We start from the raw sequence: 22,676 nt of genomic DNA on the forward strand, positions 1-22,676 counted from the left end.
TCATGTGGTGATGCCTATGTGCTCTGAGAACTTGGAGGTGTCCTGGTTTCTAGCCTTGGGTCACACTCTAGCAGCGTCTCTTAATCACAAGACGGTAACGTCAGACGCCGTCTCTGGAGCGGCCCTCATCTAGTGCCATATATGGCATGTAAATGGCATATGGCACATAAATGGCATATAAATGGCATATAAATCACCTAGAAATGCTGGCCGTACTCCTAGCACTGAAATTCTTCTCCTCAGTTGAGAGGCCACCATGTGTTAGTTATGACAGACAATACAGTGGTGGTCTCAATATACCAACCACCAGGGAGGGTTCACTCCCCCTATTCACCAGTGTTGGGTAAGATACTCAAAAAATTTAATCCAGTACATATTACTAATAACTCATTTAAAATTGTGATCTGATTACATTACGGATTACTGCATGTAAAAAGTAATCAGATTACTTTACTTTCACGTTACTTTCAAATCCCGTCAAAGTTACAAAAATACAGTACAAAATGAAACTCATAGTTCTTTCAGTAATTTTAGCGCGCAATGTATGACATGATCAGAAAAATTTGGATTTATCATAAAACATGTCTCGGGTGTTGTCACTGTTTGTAGGACTACCAGACCAATAAAATATAAAACTTTTCTAACTATGCTAGTTTGGTGTCAGTAGCCAAGGGGAGGCACAACTAAGCTATCATTGTATGGGTTTAGCTGCTACAGTGCCATGCAAAGTACATTATCTTTCCTTATGCTCTGCTCATATCATGTTCCCATAAATTGGAACTCATACAGAAATTTACACACCTTGTTTTCCTGCTCAGCATCAAAGGATGTTAGTGTCAGTTTCAACCCTTTACTGATTAAAAAAAAAAATCTGTATATATCCATTTTTCCTCACACTAACTGTGTGAGATAGCATTTGTGACATGACATGACATTAAGACATGAGCGGTTCCACATATTTTCCTGTAAACCACGTCTGATTGGTCTTACCTTCACTGAAAATATAAAATTGCAAACCGCTGTCTTCTTTTACTGATGTTCAGTTATGTAGTGACAAGCCACTCCAAGTGGAGAATTATTCAGGGCAAAAGAAAAAATCTTTGGGGCAAAGCGTGATTTATTTTAAAAATGCATTTTACTTAATATTGTTTTCTCAACAATAAATTTGTAACGCAAGTAATGTAATTTTATTGAAATCAGTAACTAGTCAAATTACATAAATTTAAAATGTAATGCATAACATTACTGCGTTATTAGAAAAAGTAATTAGATTACAGTAACTCACCCAACTCTGCTGTTCAGGCAGGTGCACTTAATTCTTCTCTGGTGGAGGGGAAGTTTTGTCAGTGATTGCAGTGTACATTCTGGGCAACCGGAATGTGGGGGCAGACATCCTGTCAGCCAGGGGCTGAGGCCTGGGGATTGTAGACTCCGTCCACAAGTAGTGGAGTCCATAAGCGGAGGCTCGGCTGAGCGAAAATGGATGTGTTTGCCTCCGATGAGACAACACACTGCCCACTGTGGTTTGTCCTCACTCCTCCCGCACCAAAGAAAAAAGGTTAGGGCTGGACAACATTGTACACACGTGGCCGAGGTCACCTATTCACAGGGATCTGTTGTCTTATGCCAGAGGGTTGATTTATCACCCTCGGCCTGAGCTGTGGAAACTGTGAGTCTGGCCCCTGAGCGGCACCAGCTCATAGATTCCGGTGTCTCTACCGAGGTTGAACGCTAAACGCTAGAGCACCATCCATGAGAAAATTGTATGCATTTAAGTGGCAACTTTTTGTATCGTGGTGTACTGCACAATAGCTACAGTCCTGGAGTTCTTACAGTAATGTTTCTCAGCAGAGTTGGCTCCTTCTACAATTAGAGTCTACGTGGCCGCCATTTCGGCCAGCCACACCCCATTGATGGAGCCTCTGTGGGGCAGCATCTACTATCTTTGAGGTTTATACATGGTGTCAGGTGGCTGAGGCCCATCTGCAGACCATGCATACATTCCTGGGACCTTTCTGTGGTCCTGGAAGGTCTGTCAGGGTAGATCAGTGTCAGAGAAGCTACTGACCCTAAAGGTAACTCATTTTAGCTGGCCCTGACATCTCTGTTGCCCCTGTATTAGTCAATGCTTCCCTATATTCTAGGCCAGATTATTTTCCTGAGTGCCTCTGTCTGCTGCCCAGCCGGTAGTGTTGCCAGCTTTCTGCCCTCCTCCATTCATTACACTGGAATGAGGAAGATTGCACCTTCTGTGTCCAGTAAGGGCTCTTTGTGCTTATGTTCACCACTCCGGCCATTGGCATAAGTTGAAGCAGTTGCTGGTCTGCTTGGCAGTGACTCTAGAGGTGATGCTGTGTCAAAGCAGTGCATCTTTATTTGGATAGCAGAAGCAAACTCTAGTTCTTATGAGGCACGCAATCTCACTACACCTCTGGGCATAGGGGCTCATTTTACTAGGGGGGTCACCTCCAGAAAGACTTTATCTAAGGGGTACCCTTACAGGATGTGTGTGCTACGATGGAGTGGGTATACTCGTTCCCACAGCGTGAAGCTCAAGCAACGTTGAGTTCCCTTTGAAAGGAACTCAAACAATTGCAAACAAAATGTCTGGGTTATGCATGTAACCCTGTTCCCTGAGAAGGGAACGAGACGTTGTGTAGCTTTGTCACAATGGGGTATGCTTGTAAGGTGCCATTTGTATATAAAATGCCACGTAACCTGACCAAGGCAGGCCTATAAATAGGCTTGATTTTACACAGACTTCAGATACTGTTCGCTAGCGAGGGCACTTCCCACAGTGTGAAGCTCACACAATGTCTCGTTCCCTTCTCAGGGAACAGTGTTACATGCGTAACCCCGACATTTTGTTTGCAATTGTTTGATATCTATGAGAGCAGAGTATTTTTGTGAATTTTTTTGAACAAAAGGTCAAAAGGTTAAACAATGAAGACAATTTTTCACAGCCTTCTTTGCTCATATCTACCAAGGAATATTAGTGCCAATATTAGTGGAGTGAACTGTATATCAATAGTTCAACAATGTTGTTTCAAGCTTCAAGTTTTATTATCATGGCATAAAGAGTGCTGTAATCATCTATATACAATGAAATTCTAGTGCTACAGTTGTACACTCCTATAAAAATAAATAAATTATTTATGTAATTTTTTTTTTATATCATTATAAAAATGATTACACTCTTTACTAATATAAAAAACAACAAACTGTAAAGGTTGAACACAGATCAAAATCAAAAGTGCAAAATCATAAATGTACTTTAAACTAGTAAAATAATAAACTGTCTTGAGCATTGTAAACCTGGTATGCTGGAAGAAAGTGACACAGTGGTGGATGTTGAACATATATATTTCTACATGACATATTGAAATATGAAAGGTTGAAGTATCTGAAATGACTGGTAGGACTGGCGGTTTACACCTTGTAACATGCACCTTGTAAAATCCCTGATGATGATGATGTGTTACAGATATAACAACAATGTATAATAGACATAACAAATATGTTAGCAACATGGGCTGAAAAATATCAGAGCAAATTGAGATTGTATCTACCTGACACTGAAATGCTGCATGAATTTACATTCTGGGCTATAATGGAGAGAAGACTGGTGATAATCTCAAGTGTTAGAACAAATGTTGTTTTTTTCAACCCCACATGCATTATAAAATGACTTTAATTGCAAATGTAAATGCATGCATCCTGGTAAAATGCTGCATGTCTGAATAATGTAAAGCCTGAACATTACTGATAAAGGTATTCTGATAATGTACTAGATTTCAGAGAGTGTAAAAGAGACTCAAGAGAGAAAAAAATGGGACACTTATATGTTGGTGAAGTATTGACAGTTTATAGATGTTATAACACAAGTGATAACAGGGACTTGTGTTTTTTTGCTGATGTTCCTTGACATTAGATGTAACTATAAATTGATAAAAGTATGGCATTTTATTAACGCAAAATGTGAATTTGCTTACAAGTTGGTATGGTGTAAATGGAGTAAAACACTCATATGCAGTTAAAGGAAAATAATCATTTCTGCATCTTATTCTGCTGCATCACAGAATTGAGGACCTGATCAATTTTGCAATTTCAATTTTGGTAGAACACTGAGCATCATCAGGTTACCTAGCATATTTAATAAAAGCCTATTTATGTGAAAGATCTGAATGACTGTATGAAGACATGTTTGATTTAGAACATTTTTAGGATTAAAAGGTTCCATCTAGTACCAAAAGCTTCTTTATTTTCTGTCTCTAGGTAATCCTTAAAGGTTTTATGTGGAACCTTAAACTGATAATTTCCCTGTACAGTACATACTTGGTTTAAAGGTAGATCCTCTTTAGAAAAGTTAGACCCTTTAACCATCCAAAGAACCCTTTAGGAATAATTATTATCTTGCCTTTCATATAAACCAAAGGCTCAATTCAGCCCAATACAAACTACAAGCAACAGGGGTTAACTGTTGATGTGACTGTAGGCTAAATAAGCAAAAGAGTATGGATTCATGAAAAATAGATTTAGATGAATTTTACATTAGAGCCAAGGCTATTGTGATCTGTAGCACTGAAGGTGCTACTGCAGTTCCTGTTCTTACTACCTGTTCTGTAGACTAAGCATGTTCTAACTGCAAAGTTCAAAGACAGTCCTAAAACCAATAATTTTAAAGGTGTATATGCTGTGGATAGTAAAGAATTTTATAGGTTGATCTTGGTCAACCATATTCTTCTGAATTGTTTGAAAAGCTGAGTTTTACTGTTTGTGTATGAACAAGGAGCTGCACCAGGTAATATTCTGCTCATAGTTTGTTTTCCAGATCAGGAGAATTGCTTCACATTCAACTTCTAAATGCCAGATTTTAGAAGTTGTGCAATGCCTTCAGCAGTGCGTCATCAATAGCTGTGAACAAAGAGGACATATCTATATGATTTAGTTTTTATCAAGAGTCTTTTAAACTAAAGGTCAGCTGTGGAGAGGTTATGTTTTTGTGTACCTGAAAAGCTAGCAGAGTTAATCAGATTAGTTTACACTGTCTGCTGAGCAGTGCTGGTCTAAAAAGACATGCACTGCTGCTGTTGGATGTTTTTGACCTTTTGCTCAGAGGCTTATGTCAGACTTTCAGCTTTCCATATGGATTGGAATTACAGATAAAGATTCTTTCTCTGTCTCCTTCTTTTATCATTTCCTTCATTAATTTATTTACTCTTGCACACAGAGATACATACTCTTGCATACATCCGTGATTGGGAAAGAGAACAATTAAACTTTTTATTTACACATTATGACAGTTGAATGTTTGCATACAGTTACTGAGATTTGACAAATGAATAACACGTAATCAATGATGTTAATGGAAGTTAAAATAGATTATCATTGAAAACAATATGTGATTAGTTGATTAGAAGAAAATTAGCCAGGTTGATTTGAACCTGACAAAAGTATTTAAATTAATTTCATATATTTGAATTACAGTCAGGTCCATAAGTATTTGGACAGTGACACAATTTTTGCGATTTTGCCCCTGCACACCACCACAATGGATTTGAAGTGTAACAATCATGATGTGATTGAAGTGTAGACTTTCAGCTTTAATTCAAGTGGTTTAACAAAAGAATTGCATTAACCATTTAGGAATTGCAGCCATTTTTTACATAGTCCCACCATTTTCACAGGCTCAAAAGTAATTGGACAAACAAAAAAATCATACATATTAGGATTATTTTTAATACTTGGATGCAAATCCTTTGCAGTCAATGACTGCCTGAAGTCTGGAACCCATGAACATCATCAAATGCTGAGTTTCCTCCCTTGAGATGCTTTGCCCGGCTTTTACTGCAGCTGCCTTCAGTTGCTGCTTGTTTGTGGGTCTGTTTGCATTGAGTTTTGTCTTCAGTAGTTGAAAAGCATGCTCAATTGGGTTGAGGTCATCGTACATTTAAGAAAACTTAATTTCTTTGCCATTAAAAAGAAGTTCTTGGGTTGCTTTAGCGGTATGTTTTAGGTCATTATCCATCTGTACTGTGAAGCACCTTCCTAACATTTGTGCAGCATTTGACTGAATCTGAGCAGAAAGTATAGCTCTATACACTTCAGAATTCATCCTGCTACTTCTATTAGCAGTCACATCATCAATAAACACCAGTGACCCAGTTCCATTGGCAGCCATTAGGGATGCACCGAAATGAAAATTCTTGGCCAAAGCCGAAACCGAATATAATGAAAAGCTTGGCCGAAAGCCAAAGGCCGAATACCGAACAAGTTTTTTCATGTTTTTTCCATTTGTTTTGCCATTTTTTTCACCATTGCATAAATTAAATAGTCAAAATGTGCTTTTTACTATTTTGTCTTGCTTTTCAAAGAAAAAAATCAATTACAAAAACTACAACGTCAAAATATTTATTTAACACTGAACATTTTTTTTTCATTCCAGCAGGCATAAGCTACCAACAAGGCACAATATAACTTTAAATAAATAAATTAGTAAAATAAAAATATTTTTATGCGGTCATCTTTGAGCCCCCCTTGAATAGCCTATGTTAGGCCTATAACTGACTGCTGAAAGAATGTAACACTCTGTAGCCTACAACTAAAAAGTGCATTAAAAAGTGCTTTGACAAGAGTGCAAAAAATGGTTATATTCGGTTATATATGGCTGATTATATTCGGGATATATACCGCTCGCGTCCCTGTACACCTCGCAGAGTATTATAGTAGATATAGGATTTGTCTGCCTGCCCTTAAATAAATACGTCTTTACCTGCTTCCGTACTCTACTCCCTTGCGTCTCGCGACGTGACAGAAACATGCTCCGGAACAGAAACAAAAGAAACGCACGTGTCCACAGCTCGTGCATGCGCGCGCCCCCTCATCGAGGTCGTGACATTCGCGCATCTCACTCTGGTTGCTAGGCTATTTGGTAACGTCATCAAACAAGTCATTGTTCGGTCAAATTTATTCGGCCTTTTCACTTATTCAGCCGAACACCAAAATGCTTTTTTTGCTATTTTCGGCCGAATAATTTAGGTTGCCGAACATTCAGTGCATCCCTAGCAGCCATACATGCCCATGCCATAACACTTCCTCCACATGATGACGTGGTATGCTTTGGGTCATGAGCCCCTCCTTTCCTTCTCCATACTCTTCTCTTTCCATCATGATTTATGACTTTAAGATTTAAAAAAATCTGAACCCTAAATACAAATCTGAAAAATTCTAATTTCAAAAGTTCAGATTTTATGTAAGTTATGCCAATTATAACGTGAAGGATCCAGGATTTCCAGAGAAAAGTAGATACTCAAACAATCTTTTAATGTTCTATGCAAATAGCAAGTTTTCTACAACATGCCCAGCATAACTATTTAACATTCTTGCTAGTTTGTCTATGTTATCTTGCTGGACATTGTGAGCCGCTAAAAACCAAAAACCTACAACATAAAACTTATTACAACATAAAAAACTGTAGATGCACTCATTATGGTTCATATCTTCTGTTTTGACTCCACTTCTCTTTACTTCATGGATGCAAGCATGACCGATGACTGTGAATGGCTTAATGGTGAATACTACCAATTTGAACGTGTCTGTTTTTACCCTGGGATTTCCCAGATGCTTCAACTTTGGCCTAATTTATAGATTTGAGATTTGAACCATTCAGATTTATATTTAGGGTTCTGATTATTTTTATTTATTTCAAAACCATAAACTGTAATTCATTATGGTTGTATTTATAAGTTAGAATATATAAATATTTTTTAAACATTGACAAAAATGTACATTTATTTAGTGCCATATCACAGAAAAATACATTATTTTATAACATGTATATAATTCAAATATACAAAATTTATATTCAAATACTTCTGTCAGTTTCCAACTGCCAGAATTGTCAAGATAACTGATGACTATTAAAATCATGAGGCCCCACAATATCACAGGTGTCAGAAAAGGTGCTCAGGGATTGAATAATTTATACCCAGACACTCATAAATATGTTAATATTTTTGAAGTACTGTTTGCTGGAGGTTGAGCAAAATAATTTGAATTGAGTTTTTTTCCAATTAGAGTCCAGGTATATTAAGGGATCTATATTCATTATGAGTTCAACACCCTTTTATAGGCACAGCATGTACATGAATGTATGATATTTCACAAGTATAACGTGAAATTACGCAAGTGTATGTTATTAGCATAAGATAGACCAGTTTATTTACTGTTACACCCAGAACACCAGGCACCGCATGATATAATCACCATTGTTTCAAGGAGTGGCAGCTCAGTCACATAATTCATCAGATCATAACTGTGCTGACAGAGCTGTGGATGTTTTCTAGACTGTGAATTCCAGTTATGAAGGGCTGTAGGACATAAGGCATTTGGAAAAGCTAGGTCTGGCTCAGCACTCTATTGATTTTTTGTGTATGGCACAGTAAGCATTTTAAGATGATAATAAGTCTTGATTAATCATTTGAGTCTCCATGGCATAGAAAACGAGTGAATCAGTGGGTGGTGGGAAATAGAGACAGACAGAAAGAGAGAGATCTATAAAGGGAAAGTTTAAGGGAATAGATGAGAGGGTAAATGGGTAATAGGACAGAAGGAGACAGTGAAACATTGATTTATGAAGAGAGATGGTGAGAGGAAGAAAAACCTTTTAGAGCCTAGAGCCATTTTTTAAGGCACATTAATTTATGTTTGACTAGAACCTTTTTACTGCATGTAAGTTGTGTTAAAGATTTTACATAAATTTTTGCACTTAATTACTAAATAATTTCACAATACCTAGTACTGCATTCTAATGGACTTGCATCTATTTTAGGATATAGAAAACCCATGATACCACACCCAAAATGCAGAGCAAAATGATCATTCCCTCACCTGCTCTGATCAAATAAAAATTTGATATCAAAACACTCAGCTCTCGTTGTATCATTTATATATTTTAACTGCTTTGTGACTAGCATTTTAGCACAGGTGAGCACTAGAACTTAAGTCACTATATTTAGTTGCAGCTTTCTCTGTTGTAAGTCTTCTCTGTTGAAACATACTGAGACAGCACTATGTCACTTCCCAGTCATTTAACAGCTTTAACTGTTGCCTTATGCCACTTTTTTTTTTGCTTTATAAAAGTATAAAGCATCTGTTCATGAAATATGTGTTCATTGTTGTTTGATTGGATTTCCTGATGCTATATGTTTATAGTGCCTAGATACTTATGCACTCCACCATCTGGAAACTTGTATAACATCCCACCGCTGTTAGGGTGCCAGGAGGAAGCCTAGCTAATCCTCAGAATCAATTGCCTCTTTTAGTAAAACAGTATAGGATCACAAGTGTTATGCCCTAAAATAAGGCTTTTTAAATGGCCTTTCCTAATAATTTTTGACTATGATAAAAAAAATTACATGACACAGTATGTTCAATAAATACCACTGCCATTCAGCCATCTTTCCTTTTCTTCTTATTACCTTGTACACATGTCAGAATAAAGGTACACCATACAGAGGTGTCTAGGTTAAAGTTTATGACTATGGTTGGAGCTACAGTTATTCTATCCACCAAAGCTGGTGATAGTGTCCTCTCATCTCTTTTGCTGTGGTGAGTGTCACCAAAGACATTCCCCTTACTGGCTGGGAAGCATAGAATGAGGGAACACATCGCCTAACTGGAATTGATGGCAGCCCATCTGATCCTCAAGTTTTTATTGGTTCTAAGATATCACCAAGTGTTAGTCCATGTGATTATATCAATTGTCAGTGCAGCTCTTTCCACCTTGCATGGAAGCTCCTCAGATTGTGTGCAGCTGATGTACCAGGGTGTTACAGTGTTGCAGCAGACACAGTGTCAAGTCATCACGTATACCTGGGAGAGTGGTGTCTTCATCATGGAGTCATGTCCCAGATTTGGGAAAAGTTTGGCAATGTGTAGGTGGACCTCGTTGCTGATGCAAAGTCAATACATGACTACATGTCTGATACTTGATTTTTCCTTGACAGAGCCGGACAGCATGCTGGGACAGGATTCACTGGTCCATGACTAGCCTTACCATCTACAATATGGCTTTAGTCATCTACTGCTGATACTACCTACATTGCACAGAATTCAGCAACTAGGCCACTGAGTCTTGGCCATGGCCCTGAGATGGCCAGCAAGACCTCGATTTCCACTGATGCCTGTGCTAGTGGGTTGAATACCTGGCTTCCTCCCCAGGCACATCTGCTATCCCAAATAGATGGAGAGTTTTGGCATCCGCAGTATATGTCTGCAACCTGGCAGCCCAGCAAACAATATTGGAAGCAAGAGCCTCTAGTACACAGGTGTGCACCTCATTGACTGGATCTGGTGCACTGCCCGATTCCCAAAATACAAACATTTTTTACGGACTGCTGAAAAGCAGCAAGTCCCAGTCTGCACTAAAAGCATATGTAGTGGCTTATGTATGTATATGTAGCACTGTGTCAAGACAGTGCATGGCATCTCTTTAGATGCTCATAAACTTATTACAAACTTTTTGAAAGGGGCAATGCTTTTTCATCCAATCTAATTCCCCAAGAGCCTAGTGTGGAATCTCCCTCTTTTGCTAGAGTCACTTAACACTTCTCCTTACAAGCCTATTCAAGATTCCGAACTGAAACAGTTGTCTGCATGCCTCAAAATAACTTACTATTCTGCCTCTGAGAAATTCATTTTCTCTCATCTTCCCTCTGTGAGCTTTATATTATGTGGAGTTTTGTGGGTGTCTAAAAGCAAATGTGCTGTAGTGTGTACGTGCTTTGCACTTCATGGATGATTGGCATTTCTGAACATATGCATGTGACTACAAAGACAATCAGTGCTAAAGAAACTTGTTAAATCTAATAGAAATGTTCAGTTTGTGCTGGCCTTTGAATACATTTACAATGTACTAAAAAATTATACATGAAGCTAATTTTTTATACAGAAAATGAGTTTGCTGTTTTGTTCTATAAGAGAAGCTTAAGGTTATCTTGAAGCTCCTTCACATTGCACCTGTGTATGCTGGCCAGGCTGTGATTAAGAGATAATAATGAACACAGGTCAATTAACACAGACTAATTATACTGATCTATGAAGTGTAATTGATGGCTCTGTTAGTTAACTTTTAGGCCATGATGATGATGGGGGTGAAAGTGGAAGACTAAAAGAAGGCAGGGTTATACAGGGTGTGACATATGTATGATGCATACTGGTGAGGGTTAGCAGGTTAGACAGAGGATACTGGAATGGAGTATAACTTGGAGCTTGAAGGCTTTTAGGAATCTAATAATTTATTTGGAATTTATGTTGGTTGTAAATTTTATGCTGGTAAAGTGAACAAATTAAACTCTCTAAGATACACTTTTTTTTATAACCAATCATGTTACTGACCTTTTGTCAATTAATCTCCAGCTTTCTTTTTAGTAACACTTACTTTTCCAGCCTTTTGTTGCCCCATCCCAAATTTTTTTGTGGTCATGAAATTCAAAATGACTATTATTTCCTCAGTTTAAACATTGATATGTTGTCTATGTTCTATTGTGAATAACATATGGTTTTGTGAGATTTGCAAATCATTGCATTCTGTTTTTATTTACATTTTACATAGCGTCCCAACTTTTTTGGACTTGTGGTTGTAATTACTCCTAACTTCACTTGCATCCATCTCAACCTAGTCTCTCTGACAAACTGATAATACACTAGTAAAAGTAGTTTTTGCTGATCTAATACTAATGATGAAATTTGAAGACGGCCTCAACCAGGGTCAACTAACCATAATAGGCAACTACAGAATACTAAGTGTAGTTATAACTTTGATGGCTATATCTATAGCTTGAGTGGAGCAGAAATTCTTTTTTATTTAATAACATTCTATCTTGATTTTCATTACCTTTTGTGCAGAAGGTTACATAATGTGCATTTTTTTTTAAACCCAGAAGAGTTATGCAGCTTGTACCTGATTGAAACATTTTTTGACCACTTGACTTCTCCAAGTTTTCACACCTGGCACTAAACACCATGTTGCAAATATGAGTCTGTAAATTTATTTGGAATTCTTGTTGCCTCATAAAAGCAGTGATGTACATATAAGATGATTTATGGCACCTCATAGACCCTTTTTCTTGTTTTTCTGCAGTATGAGTATTTCAATGCTGTGCTCATCAATGAGGTGAATGAGGAAGGCAATAATGTGGAGCTAGGGGGGGAGTTCATCCTGCAGCCCAATGACCATTTCAACAACTTGTCTGTTAACCTCAGCCTCAGCGTTGTGCAGGTACCTACCAACATGTATAACAAAGGTACGTTCCTTGTCATTTAAAAAATTTAATAAAAAGGCACTTTAGCATAAAAAACTTTGTAATTTGCAGGAGAAATATGCAGAACAGAAATATTTACTTGTATTATTTTCACGGATTTCCCCTCGCGCTGAGTGCCGGAGCATTCAGCGCACATGAACTGCTGTAGGATAATTTGCTTCTCCAACCTACATTAGCCCTGCTAGCTCACAAATTCAAACTATAAAATTGATTAAAAGATCTATCTTACACTTAAGATAAATAAAACAGCCAAACTCACGAAGTCTGGATTCAGATGAAGTAGGTTTATTAGCAGTCAAGCAAGACAGCAAATAACCCAGCTGGCACCAGGGATGCACGTCACATGAAGATGTAACTTGCACTGAAGCTTCAGTGGCACCTAGTCTCTTTATATACACTTCAAGCATGGCACCATATCTAACATTAATCAATCATACATAGTTCCCCTTCTTGTACATCCAATCACAATCTTCCACATGTATCCCAGTTACGTAATTTCCCATTATCTCCATGAGATCTTAGGTTTACTCATTTAGCACTGCTCTAAATTTCCCTTATCTCTTAACTCAGTCCATCATCATTTTTGACAGTTATACTGTAGGGTCTATTATCTTTTCTAGCAGTTCCTTATCTACTTTTGAGCTATTTCTACATCGATTGAGCAACAGACTTTTCTCTTGTCAGGGATGAGTGAGCATTCTAATGCTTATCTGTGTGGTAGAGTTGGTCCTCTTTTTAGTTTTCTATCCTGTACCACTGTCTCCTCTATCTTGCTCCTTGTCTGACCCTTGGTAGGGTCAGACTTGTGCTTGTACCCTGGGCCTTCCAAGGCGTTCCCTGGGCCTCCCAAGATGGTTAATACACACAAATGCACTCTCACACTTTTCCCACTTTTCTCCAGGTTTTCCTCTCTTTTGCACCTAAGTACATTGCAAACTTCACAATGGCCTTTATGTTAATAATAATAATGTGCCCAATACACATACTGTGAAAATTTATTCTGTAAAAGCAAAGAGTAATGTTTCTTATTTATTAATGTTAAATGTTAATGACCTAAATTTCCTCTATTCGTGTGTGAACTTTTCACCTGCACCTGGGTACTTCCTTCTTGACATGTGTGTTTGTTTTGGTTTCTGTCCTGTCTCTGCCCCTGTTATGTAATTGGTTCCTTCCTAATGCCCCAGCTGTTCTCATTTCCCTCTTTGATTAATTTGCATATTTAAACCCTCATGTGTCTTTGTTCTATGCAAGGTGTTGTTTCTGTGTTTTGCTGCCAGTACTCTACTAAGCTGTTCTGTCCTTTGTTTCTCATTTCATGGTTGTTTTTATCCGGTTTTTGCTCTCATTCGTGATTCTCATTTAAGCCCTGTTTTGCCTGTTTGCCGATCGCCCACCCCTAGCCTGTTTTGTGACCATGATATTGCCCTACAATTTGGATTTGTCTGCCTGCCTCTCTTCAAAGAAAGCTGTACTGCACTTGCATCTCAGCCCTGATTACATGACAGACCTGATCCACCTTGATTACATGACAGAATACTTCGCGTAACTATGGGTGCAGTAGGAAAGCAGAGGAGACAACAGACCAAGAAATCCATGCCACTGCTCAATTTGAACCAGCCTATGATGAATTCCCTGGACCCGTATGATAGGTGTCAGGCTAAAATAACCATGCCAAGATTCAACTCAGTCAAGTTTCTTCAGTGGACTGCCATGGATCTCCCGGAACCTTATGAAGGATTTTCTGGGTACCCAGAGTATTTTTGGTTGACTGTAAGTTATATTTTTCGAGCCTGGTGAATCCCATGCCCTACGAGAAGCAGTGACTGGGATTCATTTTGTCCCGGTTCTTCGGCCCAGCCCACCAGTGGGCAAATTGTCTAGTCATTAAAGGATCCAGTGGACTTAGCACTATAACTCTGTTTGTGGGACTATTTGTAAAGGTGTTCGGGAGTCCAGAGTACACCCCCAACCTGGAGGAACTTTTGGGGGGAAGCAGCATGACGAGCGAACCTGTTCCGCCATTCACCACCTACTATGAGCAAGCTGAAAGGGCGGTACCCACAGCCCAGCTCCAGTCCCAGGCCGACAGAACGTCCTCCACAGCCCAGCTCCAGCCAGAGGCTGACATGGTGGCTTCCACAGCCCAGCTCCAGCCAGAGGCTGACGCGGCGGCTTCCACAGCCCAGCTCCAGCCTGAGACCAGCAAGGAGGTCTCTTCTGCAGAACCCAGCCGGAGGTCTACATGGCGACCTCATTACAGAGCTCCAGCCGGAGGTCTGTGTGGTCAAGTGACGTGGCATTTTGCGCATCGTGTGACTATAAAGCAACGCCTGTAAACCACATCTTCAGCCTTATTATCTTCAGTGAAAGACTGCATGTTGGTCATTTGTGTGAACGCTCGTAAAAAATACTTAATTTTCTACTATTTAATATCTCTCTCTCTCTCTCTCTCTCTCTCTCTATATATATATATATCTTAACTTTTTTGTCCCTTTAAAAAAAGAAAAGTATGAGTCAGAGAGAGTTCAGGAACTGCCACGCATTGGTTGGCAAAGCCTATGTGGCAGCGGGTCTTGCTTGTGGGTTACTGCATGCAATGACAATGTTGCAGGCCTACCAAGCAGACCTGCTGAGCTCAACAGCGGGGAGGGTATTGGGCCCGAGACAGTGGCGGAGCTTCGCCACACCATGGAATTGTCTCTTCAGGCGAGCAAGCAAATGGCCCGTCATATTGGCCGTTCAATGGGTATCTTGGTTGTGACTGAGAGGCACCTATCTCTCAGGGATTTGAGATAAGGATAAGGTCTCTCAGCTGGACACCCATGTTCAACCTCCTGGCCTGTTCGGCAGCGTGGTTAATGCCATTGCCGACAGGTTTCATGAGACGAAACAGCAAATGGTTGCGGTCAGCTAGTTCCTTCCCCGTCGTGTCGAGTTCACCAGCATTAATGTGAGGGAGGCACAGAAGGCAAGTATGGTGGCCCGCCTCTCTGGCTCCCTTGAGACTCCAGGGCATGCGTGTACTAAACTACCTGGACAACTGGTTTATTCTAGCGTGATCCAGAGAGCTGGCGATTCAACATCGAGATGTTGTTCTTGACCCACATGAGGAGCTTGGGGCTCAGACCCAGTAGCCTCAGGCCCAGTAGCACCTTATTGGCCAGCTCGAATATGGTTCTCAGAGATAATATCCCTGCTAGACAGCACTCCTTGGGAGATTCCCATTTACTGGGATCTACTGTCTCAAGCAAGAGGGTTGATTTATCATCTTCGGCCGGAACTATGGAGACTGTGGGTCTGGCCCCTGGGGGGCACCAGCTCATAGATTCTGGTCTTTCAACCGAGGTTGTAGAGTCCATGTTGAACGCTAGAGCACCATCCACGTGAAAATTATATGCGCTCAAGTGGAGGCTTTTTGTCTTGTTGTGTGAGGAATGTCAGTTAGACCCAGTAAACTGTATAATAGCTACAGTCCTGGAGTTCTTCCAAGGTCATTTCTCAGCTGCGTTGGCTCCTTCTATAATCAGGGTCTATGTGGCCACCATTTCGGCCAGCCATGCCCCTTTTGATGAAGCCTCTGTGGGGCCATATCCTCTAACATAGAGGTTTATGTACAGTATGGTGTCAGGCGACTGTGGCCCATCTGCAGACCATGCATACCTTCCTTACCTTTCTGTGGTCCTGGAAGGTCTGTGAAGCACCCCATTTGAGCATTAGAGTCAGCCTCAGAGAAGCTTCTGACTCTAAACATAGCTCTTCAGGTGGCCATGACATCTCTTAAGCGAGTAGGAGATCTACAGGCTCACTCTGTTGCCCCTTAATGCCTTTACTTTGCCCCTGGATTAGCCAAGGCCTTCCTATATCCTAGGCCAGATTATATTCCTAAAGTGCCTATGTCTGCTGCCCAGCCAGTAGTGTTGCAGGCTTTCTGCCCTCCAATGTTCCTCACACCAGAACAAGAGAAATTGCACCTACTGTGTCCAGTATTTCTCTGTATTTACGTACACACTCCGGCCAGTGGGGTAAGTCGGAGCAGCTGCTGGTCTGCTTTGGCCGCAACAGTACAGGTGATGCTGTGTTGAAGCACAGCATCACTTGCATCATTAGATCTCCTACTGTAATTGCTTGAGAGATGCCAAGGCCAGCAGAAGAGCTACCTTTAGAGTGAGAAGCTTCTCTGAGTCTGACTCTAAGGGCTCAAATGGTGCACCTGACAGACCGCCTGACACTTGTGGAGCCTCAAATGAAGCCTCAAATCCCTGGGCCTTAGCCCCTGCCTCAACAGGTTGTCTGCCCCCACATTCTAGTTGCCCAGAATGTACATTGCACTCACTGACAAAAACTTTCCCTCTGCCCAGAGAAGAGTTAGTTGCGCCTGCCTGAACAGGGGGCATAAACATAATCCTCTCTGGTGGTAGATATGAGACCACCGCTGTGTTGTATATCACAACTAACACATGGTGACATCTCAAACGAGGAAGAAAGAATTTCAGTGCTAGAAAAACTGCCCGCATTTCTAGGTGATTTATATGCCACTCCAGATGAGGGCCGCTCCAGAGACTGTGAGCTGGACAGCCATGTAAGACCGTGCCCCAGCCCATGAGGGAGGTGTCTGTCATTACCGTCTTGCTATAAGGAGATGCCCCTAGAGTGTGATGACCCGATTCTACTCTCAGAGGTTTTGTCCTCTGACAAAACCTGACTTTTCAGCCACCACTTAAACGGTCTCCTGTTCAATAGGCCCAATGGTATGACGTTGGCTACTGCTGCCATAAGAGACTGAAGGGGATGCCCAGATCCAGCTTTATCTTGCTCAATGTTGATAAGATTGACCCTATGCATGTTGGGGTTAGAAATGCCCTCATCATATTAGAATCCTTATAACCTCTAGAAAAGTTGTCCTCTGCACTGGAAAAAGCATACTTTTCTTGAGGTTCAACCTGAGCCCCAAGCTCTTCATGTGGGCAAGAACAACATCTCGATGTTGAATCACCAGTTCCCTGGATCATGCTAGAATTAATCAGTCATCCAGGTAGTTTAGTACATGGCTGCCCTGGAGTCGCAGTGGAGCCAGAGCATTGTGAAGGTGTGAGGGGATAAAGCTAGCCCGAAGGGAAGAACCTGATATTGGTATGCATTGCCTCAAAACGCAAACCTCAGGAACTTCCTGTGACTGGGCAATATTTGTGTGGAAATATGCATCTTTTAGATCTACAGTGAGGGAAAAAAGTATTTGATCCCCTGCTGATTTTGTACGTTTGCCCACTGACAAAGAAATGATCAGTCTATAATTTTAATGGTAGATTTATTTGAACAGTGAGAGACAGAATAACAACAAGAAAATCCAGAAAAACGCATGTCAAAAATGTTATAAATTGATTTGCATTTTAATGAGGGAAATAAGTATTTGACCCCATATCAATCAGAAAGATTTCTGGCTCCCAGGTGTCTTTTATACAGGTAACGAGCTGAGATTAGGAGCACACTCTTAAAGGGAGTGCTCCTAATCTCAGCTTGTTACCTGTATAAAAGACATCTGTCCACAGAAGCAATCAATCAATCAGATTCCAAACTCTCCACCATGGCCAAGACCAAAGAGCTCTCCAAGGATGTCAGGGACAAGATTGTAGACCTACACAAGTCTGGAATGGGCTACAAGACCATTGCCAAGCAGCTTGGTGAGAAGGTGACAACAGTTGGTGCGATTATTCGCAAATGGAAGAAACACAAAAGAACTGTCAATCTCCCTCGGCCTGGGGCTCCATGCAAGATCTCACCTCGTGGAGTTGCAATCATCATGAGAACAGTGAGGAATCAGCCCAGAACTACACGGGAGGATCTTGTCAATGATCTCAAGGCAGCTGGGACCATAGTCACCAAGAAAACAACTGGTAACACACTACGCCATGAAGGACTGAAATCCTGCAGCGCCCGCAAGGTCCCCCTGCTCAAGAAAGCACATATACATGCCCGTCTGAAGTTTGCCAATGAACATCTGAATGATTCAGAGGACAACTGGGTGAAAGTGTTGTGGTCAGATGAGACCAAAATGGAGCTCTTTGGCATCAACTCAACTCTCCGTGTTTGGAGGAGGAGGAATGCTGCCTATGACCCCAAGAACACCATCCCCACCGTCAAGCATGGAGGTGGAAACATTATGCTTTGGGGGTGTTTTTCTGCTAAGGGGACAGGACAACTTCACCGCATCAAAGGGACGATGGACGGGGCCATGTACCGTCAAATCTTGGGTGAGAACCTCCTTCCCTCAGCCAGGGCATTGAAAATGTGTCGTGGATGGGTATTCCAGCATGACAATGACCCAAAACACACGGCCAAGGCAACAAAGGAGTGGCTGAAGAAGAAGCACATTAAGGTCCTGGAGTGGCCTAGCCAGTCTCCAGACCTTAATCCCATAGAAAATCTGTGGAGGGAGCTGAAGGTTCGAGTTGCCAAACGTCAGCCTCGAAACCTTAATGACTTGGAGAAGATCTGCAAAGAGGAGTGGGACAAAATCCCTCCTGAGATGTGTGCAAACCTGGTGGCCAACTACAAGAAACGTCTGACCACTGTGATTGCCAACAAGGGTTTTGCCACTAAGTACTAAGTCATGTTTTGCAGAGGGGTCAAATACATATTTCCCTCATTAAAATGCAAATCAATTTATAACATTTTTGACATGCGTTTTTCTGGATTTTTTTTTTTTGTTATTCTGTCTCTCACTGTTCAAATAAATCTACCATTAAAATTATAGAATGATCATTTCTTTGTCAGTGGGCAAACGTACAAAATCAGCAGGGGATCAAATACTTTTTTCCCTCACTGTATCATCACAAACCAGTCCTTAAACTGAATCTCTGGAACGATAAATTTGAGCATTAGCATCTTGAACCTGTATGTTGGTATCAGAGTACAGTTCAAATGACGCAGATCTAAAATTGGCCACTTACTCCCATCTTTTTTGCAGAGCAGGAAATAACGGTTGTAAAAACGTCCCTCCCTCAGTAAATGGGGTACATGTTCTATGGCCCCTTTGCCCAAGAGGGATCTTACTTCCTGCGCTACCGTCTGGCTCTGCTCTGTGCTGACTACTGTGGTGAGCACACCTCTGAACCGGGGGGCCGAGCTCTGAACTGGACCTGGTAACCCTTTTCTACGGTAGACAGGGCCCATGGAGACACATTTGGCAGTGGTTTCCATGTCGCCAGATGGTCTTTTAGTGACGTTAACTTTTCCACATTCTATTGGAGGGAAAGCATCAGATTTTCGTTGCCCTGTGAAAGCTCGCTGACCAGAGAACACTGAAAACATGGGACAGCCTTGGCTAGGGGAGGCCCTACAGTAGTACTGAGGGCTAACTGCCCTAACAACCTCATGTCCCCTGATACATCCTTCTGCCTTTGCAGGCCTTTGTCTGCTCAGCCTGTATGATCATTCTCATATCAGGCCTATTAGCAGGCTGCGACTGTGGCAACACTTTCCCCTGGCAGTCCAGGAGAGGCAGGCCACACTCACCTTCTGTGCCACCCTCGCACTAGCGTTGTGAACTCGACACAATGGGGAAGGAACTGTCTGAACTGAACTGAACGCCAACATATGTTGAGCTCACTCAGCAGGTCTGCAACATGGCCATTGTATGCAATGACCCACAAGCAAGAACCACTACATAGGTCTTGCCCACCAATGCTAAGGTGGCCTTACAGCTCTTTATATGGTTGAGAGCTACTCTCCATTTTTGGCACTTCCTTCTGGCTCCTAGGAGTCATAGAGGAAGTTATAATATTTTTTGGCTTTCCATAACGGAAGGAGTCGCCGCGATGCGAGCTCCAAATCTGGCGGCGAGCCGGACTCGGAAGATAGAGCAAGAGATAGAGCAGCGTTCGTCTCCGGCTCCTCTTCTAGATCCTTACGAGATCCCCAGGACCTGAGATCTGCGAGGCTCTAAACCCTAACTCCCTTTGGGCGCGAAGAGAGCCAGTCTCGCGTGGAGCTGCATAATCGTAAGGCGTTCACAATGTGCACAGTCAGACCTCTCGAGGGCTGCCCTGCCATGCTCCAACCCTAGACACTTCACACAGAAAGTGTGTCCCCATGATGAAATGGGAGCAAGGCGTAACACACTTCCTAAATTCTCTCTAACTCATACTTTTCTCTGTACAGTAAAGTAAAGATCTTTCTTATTTTAAAAAAAAAAAGATAAAGAGGAAATGAAGATTATTTTTGCGAGTGTTACACAAACAACCGACATACAGTCTTTCTGAAGATAATAAGGCTGATGGCGCGGTTCACAGGTACCGTTTTTATATCTTATTTGCTTATGTGCTTATTTGTCATGTCACTTGATCATGGCTGCATGGAGCTCACGCATCACTGAGTGCCCTTTGAAAGGGAATTCGATCCTATTTGAAGTTCCAGTAGTGTCTGGCAAACTGAAGACAGAGTTTTTTCTTTCTCTATTACCTCCCAACAGAGTTTTAAGACTGATGATATTCTTAGTCAGTGACCTAGTGAACCATTATCGGGATGTATTTATTGATAGAGACTTCAAAGCACTTCTGTAAGTCGCACTGGATAAGGGTGTCTGCCAAATGCCATATATGTAAATGTAAATGGTGATGTTGGTGATTTCGGATTGTAGTTTTGGAAACTTTCTATCCCCAAGACGCAACTAACTTCTGCAATTCTCCAGCTGTGATCCTTGAAGATTTTTTGGTCACTCAAACCATCCCCTTCACAGTGCATTGGGACAATATAGACACACGTCCTTTTCCAGGTTGATTCATAACATTTCCAGTTGACTGGAACTTCTTAATTATTGAGGAACTAAGGGAATTTGGCCTATGCATTACCTCATATTTATACCCTTGTGAAACAGGAAGGTTGGCTGAACAATTTGTTGTTCATAGTCACCCAGCTGTACAAAAAAACATCAATGGGAATATACTTAAAATATATATGTATTTAGGGCTGCAACTAACGATTATTTTCATAATTGTTTAGTTGGTTAATTATTATTATTATTATTTTTTTTGATTAATCGGATGGGGGGGGCTTTCAGTACCATTTTTATTGTTTATTTGAAATAAAATCCACAAACTAAGTGTTACAAATATAAACTTCAGACTAAAACTTAAAACTTTACACAACTGTTTGTCCAAAACAGAAAACAACCCAATACACTCATACACACACACAGACACATACCAGAATATACAGTGCATCTGGAAAGTATTCACAGCGGTTCACTTTTTCCACATTTTGTTATGTTACAGCCTTATTCCAAAATGGATTAATTTCATTATTTTCCTCAAAATTCTAAAAACAATACCCCATAATGACATTGTGAAAGAAGTTTGTTTGAAATCTTTGCAAATTTATTAAAAATAAAAAAACAAAAAAGCACATGTACATAAGTATTCACAGCCTTTGCTCAATACTTGGTTGAAGCACCTTTGGCACCAATTACAGCCCCAAGTCTTTTTGAGTATGATGCTACAAGCTTGGCACACCTATTTTTGGGCAGTTTCTCACATTCTTCTTTGCAGGACCTCTCAAGCTCCATCAGGTTGGATGGGGAGTGTCGGTGCACAGCCATTTTCAGATCTCTCCAGAGATGAGTTCAAGTCTGGGCTCTGGCTGGGCCACTCAAGGACATTCACAGATTTGTCCTGTAGCCACTCCTTTGTTATCTTGGCTGTGTGCTTAGGGTCGTTGTCCTGTTGGAAGATGAACCTTCGCCCCAGTCTGAGGTCCAGAGCGCTCTGAAGCAGGTTTTCATCAAGGATGTCTCTGTACATTGCTGCATTAATCTTTCCCTTAATCCTGACTAGTCTCCCAGTTCCTGACACTGAAAAACATTCCCACAGCATGATGCTGCCACCACCATGCTTCACTGTAGGGATGGTATTGGCCAGGTGATGAGTGGTGCCTGGTTTCCTCCAGACATGACACTTGCCATTCAGGCCATCAGACCAGAGAATTTTGTTTCTCATGGTCTGAGAGTCCTTCAGGTGCCTTTTGGCAAACTCCAGGCAGGCTGTCATGTGCCTTTTACTGAGGAGTGGCTTCTGTCTGGCCACTCTACCATACAGGACTGATTGGTGGAGTGCTGCAGAGATGGTTGTTCTTCTGGAAGGTTCTATTCTCTCCACAGAGACACGCTGGAGCTCTGTTAGAGTGACCATCGGGTTTTTGGTCACCTCCCTGACTAAGGCCCTTTCCCCCCGATTGCTCAGTTTGGCCACGTGGCCAGCTCTAGGAAGAGTCCTGGTGGTTCCAAACTTCTTGCATTTACGGATGATGGAGGCCACTGTGCTCATTGGGACCTTCAATGCTGCAGAAATGTTTCTGTACCCT

The 22,676-nt window shown here is 41.2% G+C and overlaps 1 protein-coding gene across 1 annotated transcript in view; it reads left to right on the top strand.

Annotated features, from left to right (window-relative positions):
• Positions 1 to 22,676, top strand: part of cacna2d3a (calcium channel, voltage-dependent, alpha 2/delta subunit 3a) — a 418,100-nt gene that overhangs the window by 138,444 nt on the left and 256,980 nt on the right. Inside the window, exon 5 of the mRNA XM_053624733.1 lies at positions 12,143 to 12,305. Coding sequence (XP_053480708.1) covers positions 12,143 to 12,305 — 163 coding nt within the window. The remainder of the gene's footprint in view (positions 1 to 12,142; positions 12,306 to 22,676) is intronic.

This window comes from Ictalurus furcatus, chromosome 5 (assembly GCF_023375685.1).
Source record: "Ictalurus furcatus strain D&B chromosome 5, Billie_1.0, whole genome shotgun sequence".
In the NCBI taxonomy this organism is placed as follows: Eukaryota; Metazoa; Chordata; class Actinopteri; order Siluriformes; family Ictaluridae; genus Ictalurus; species Ictalurus furcatus.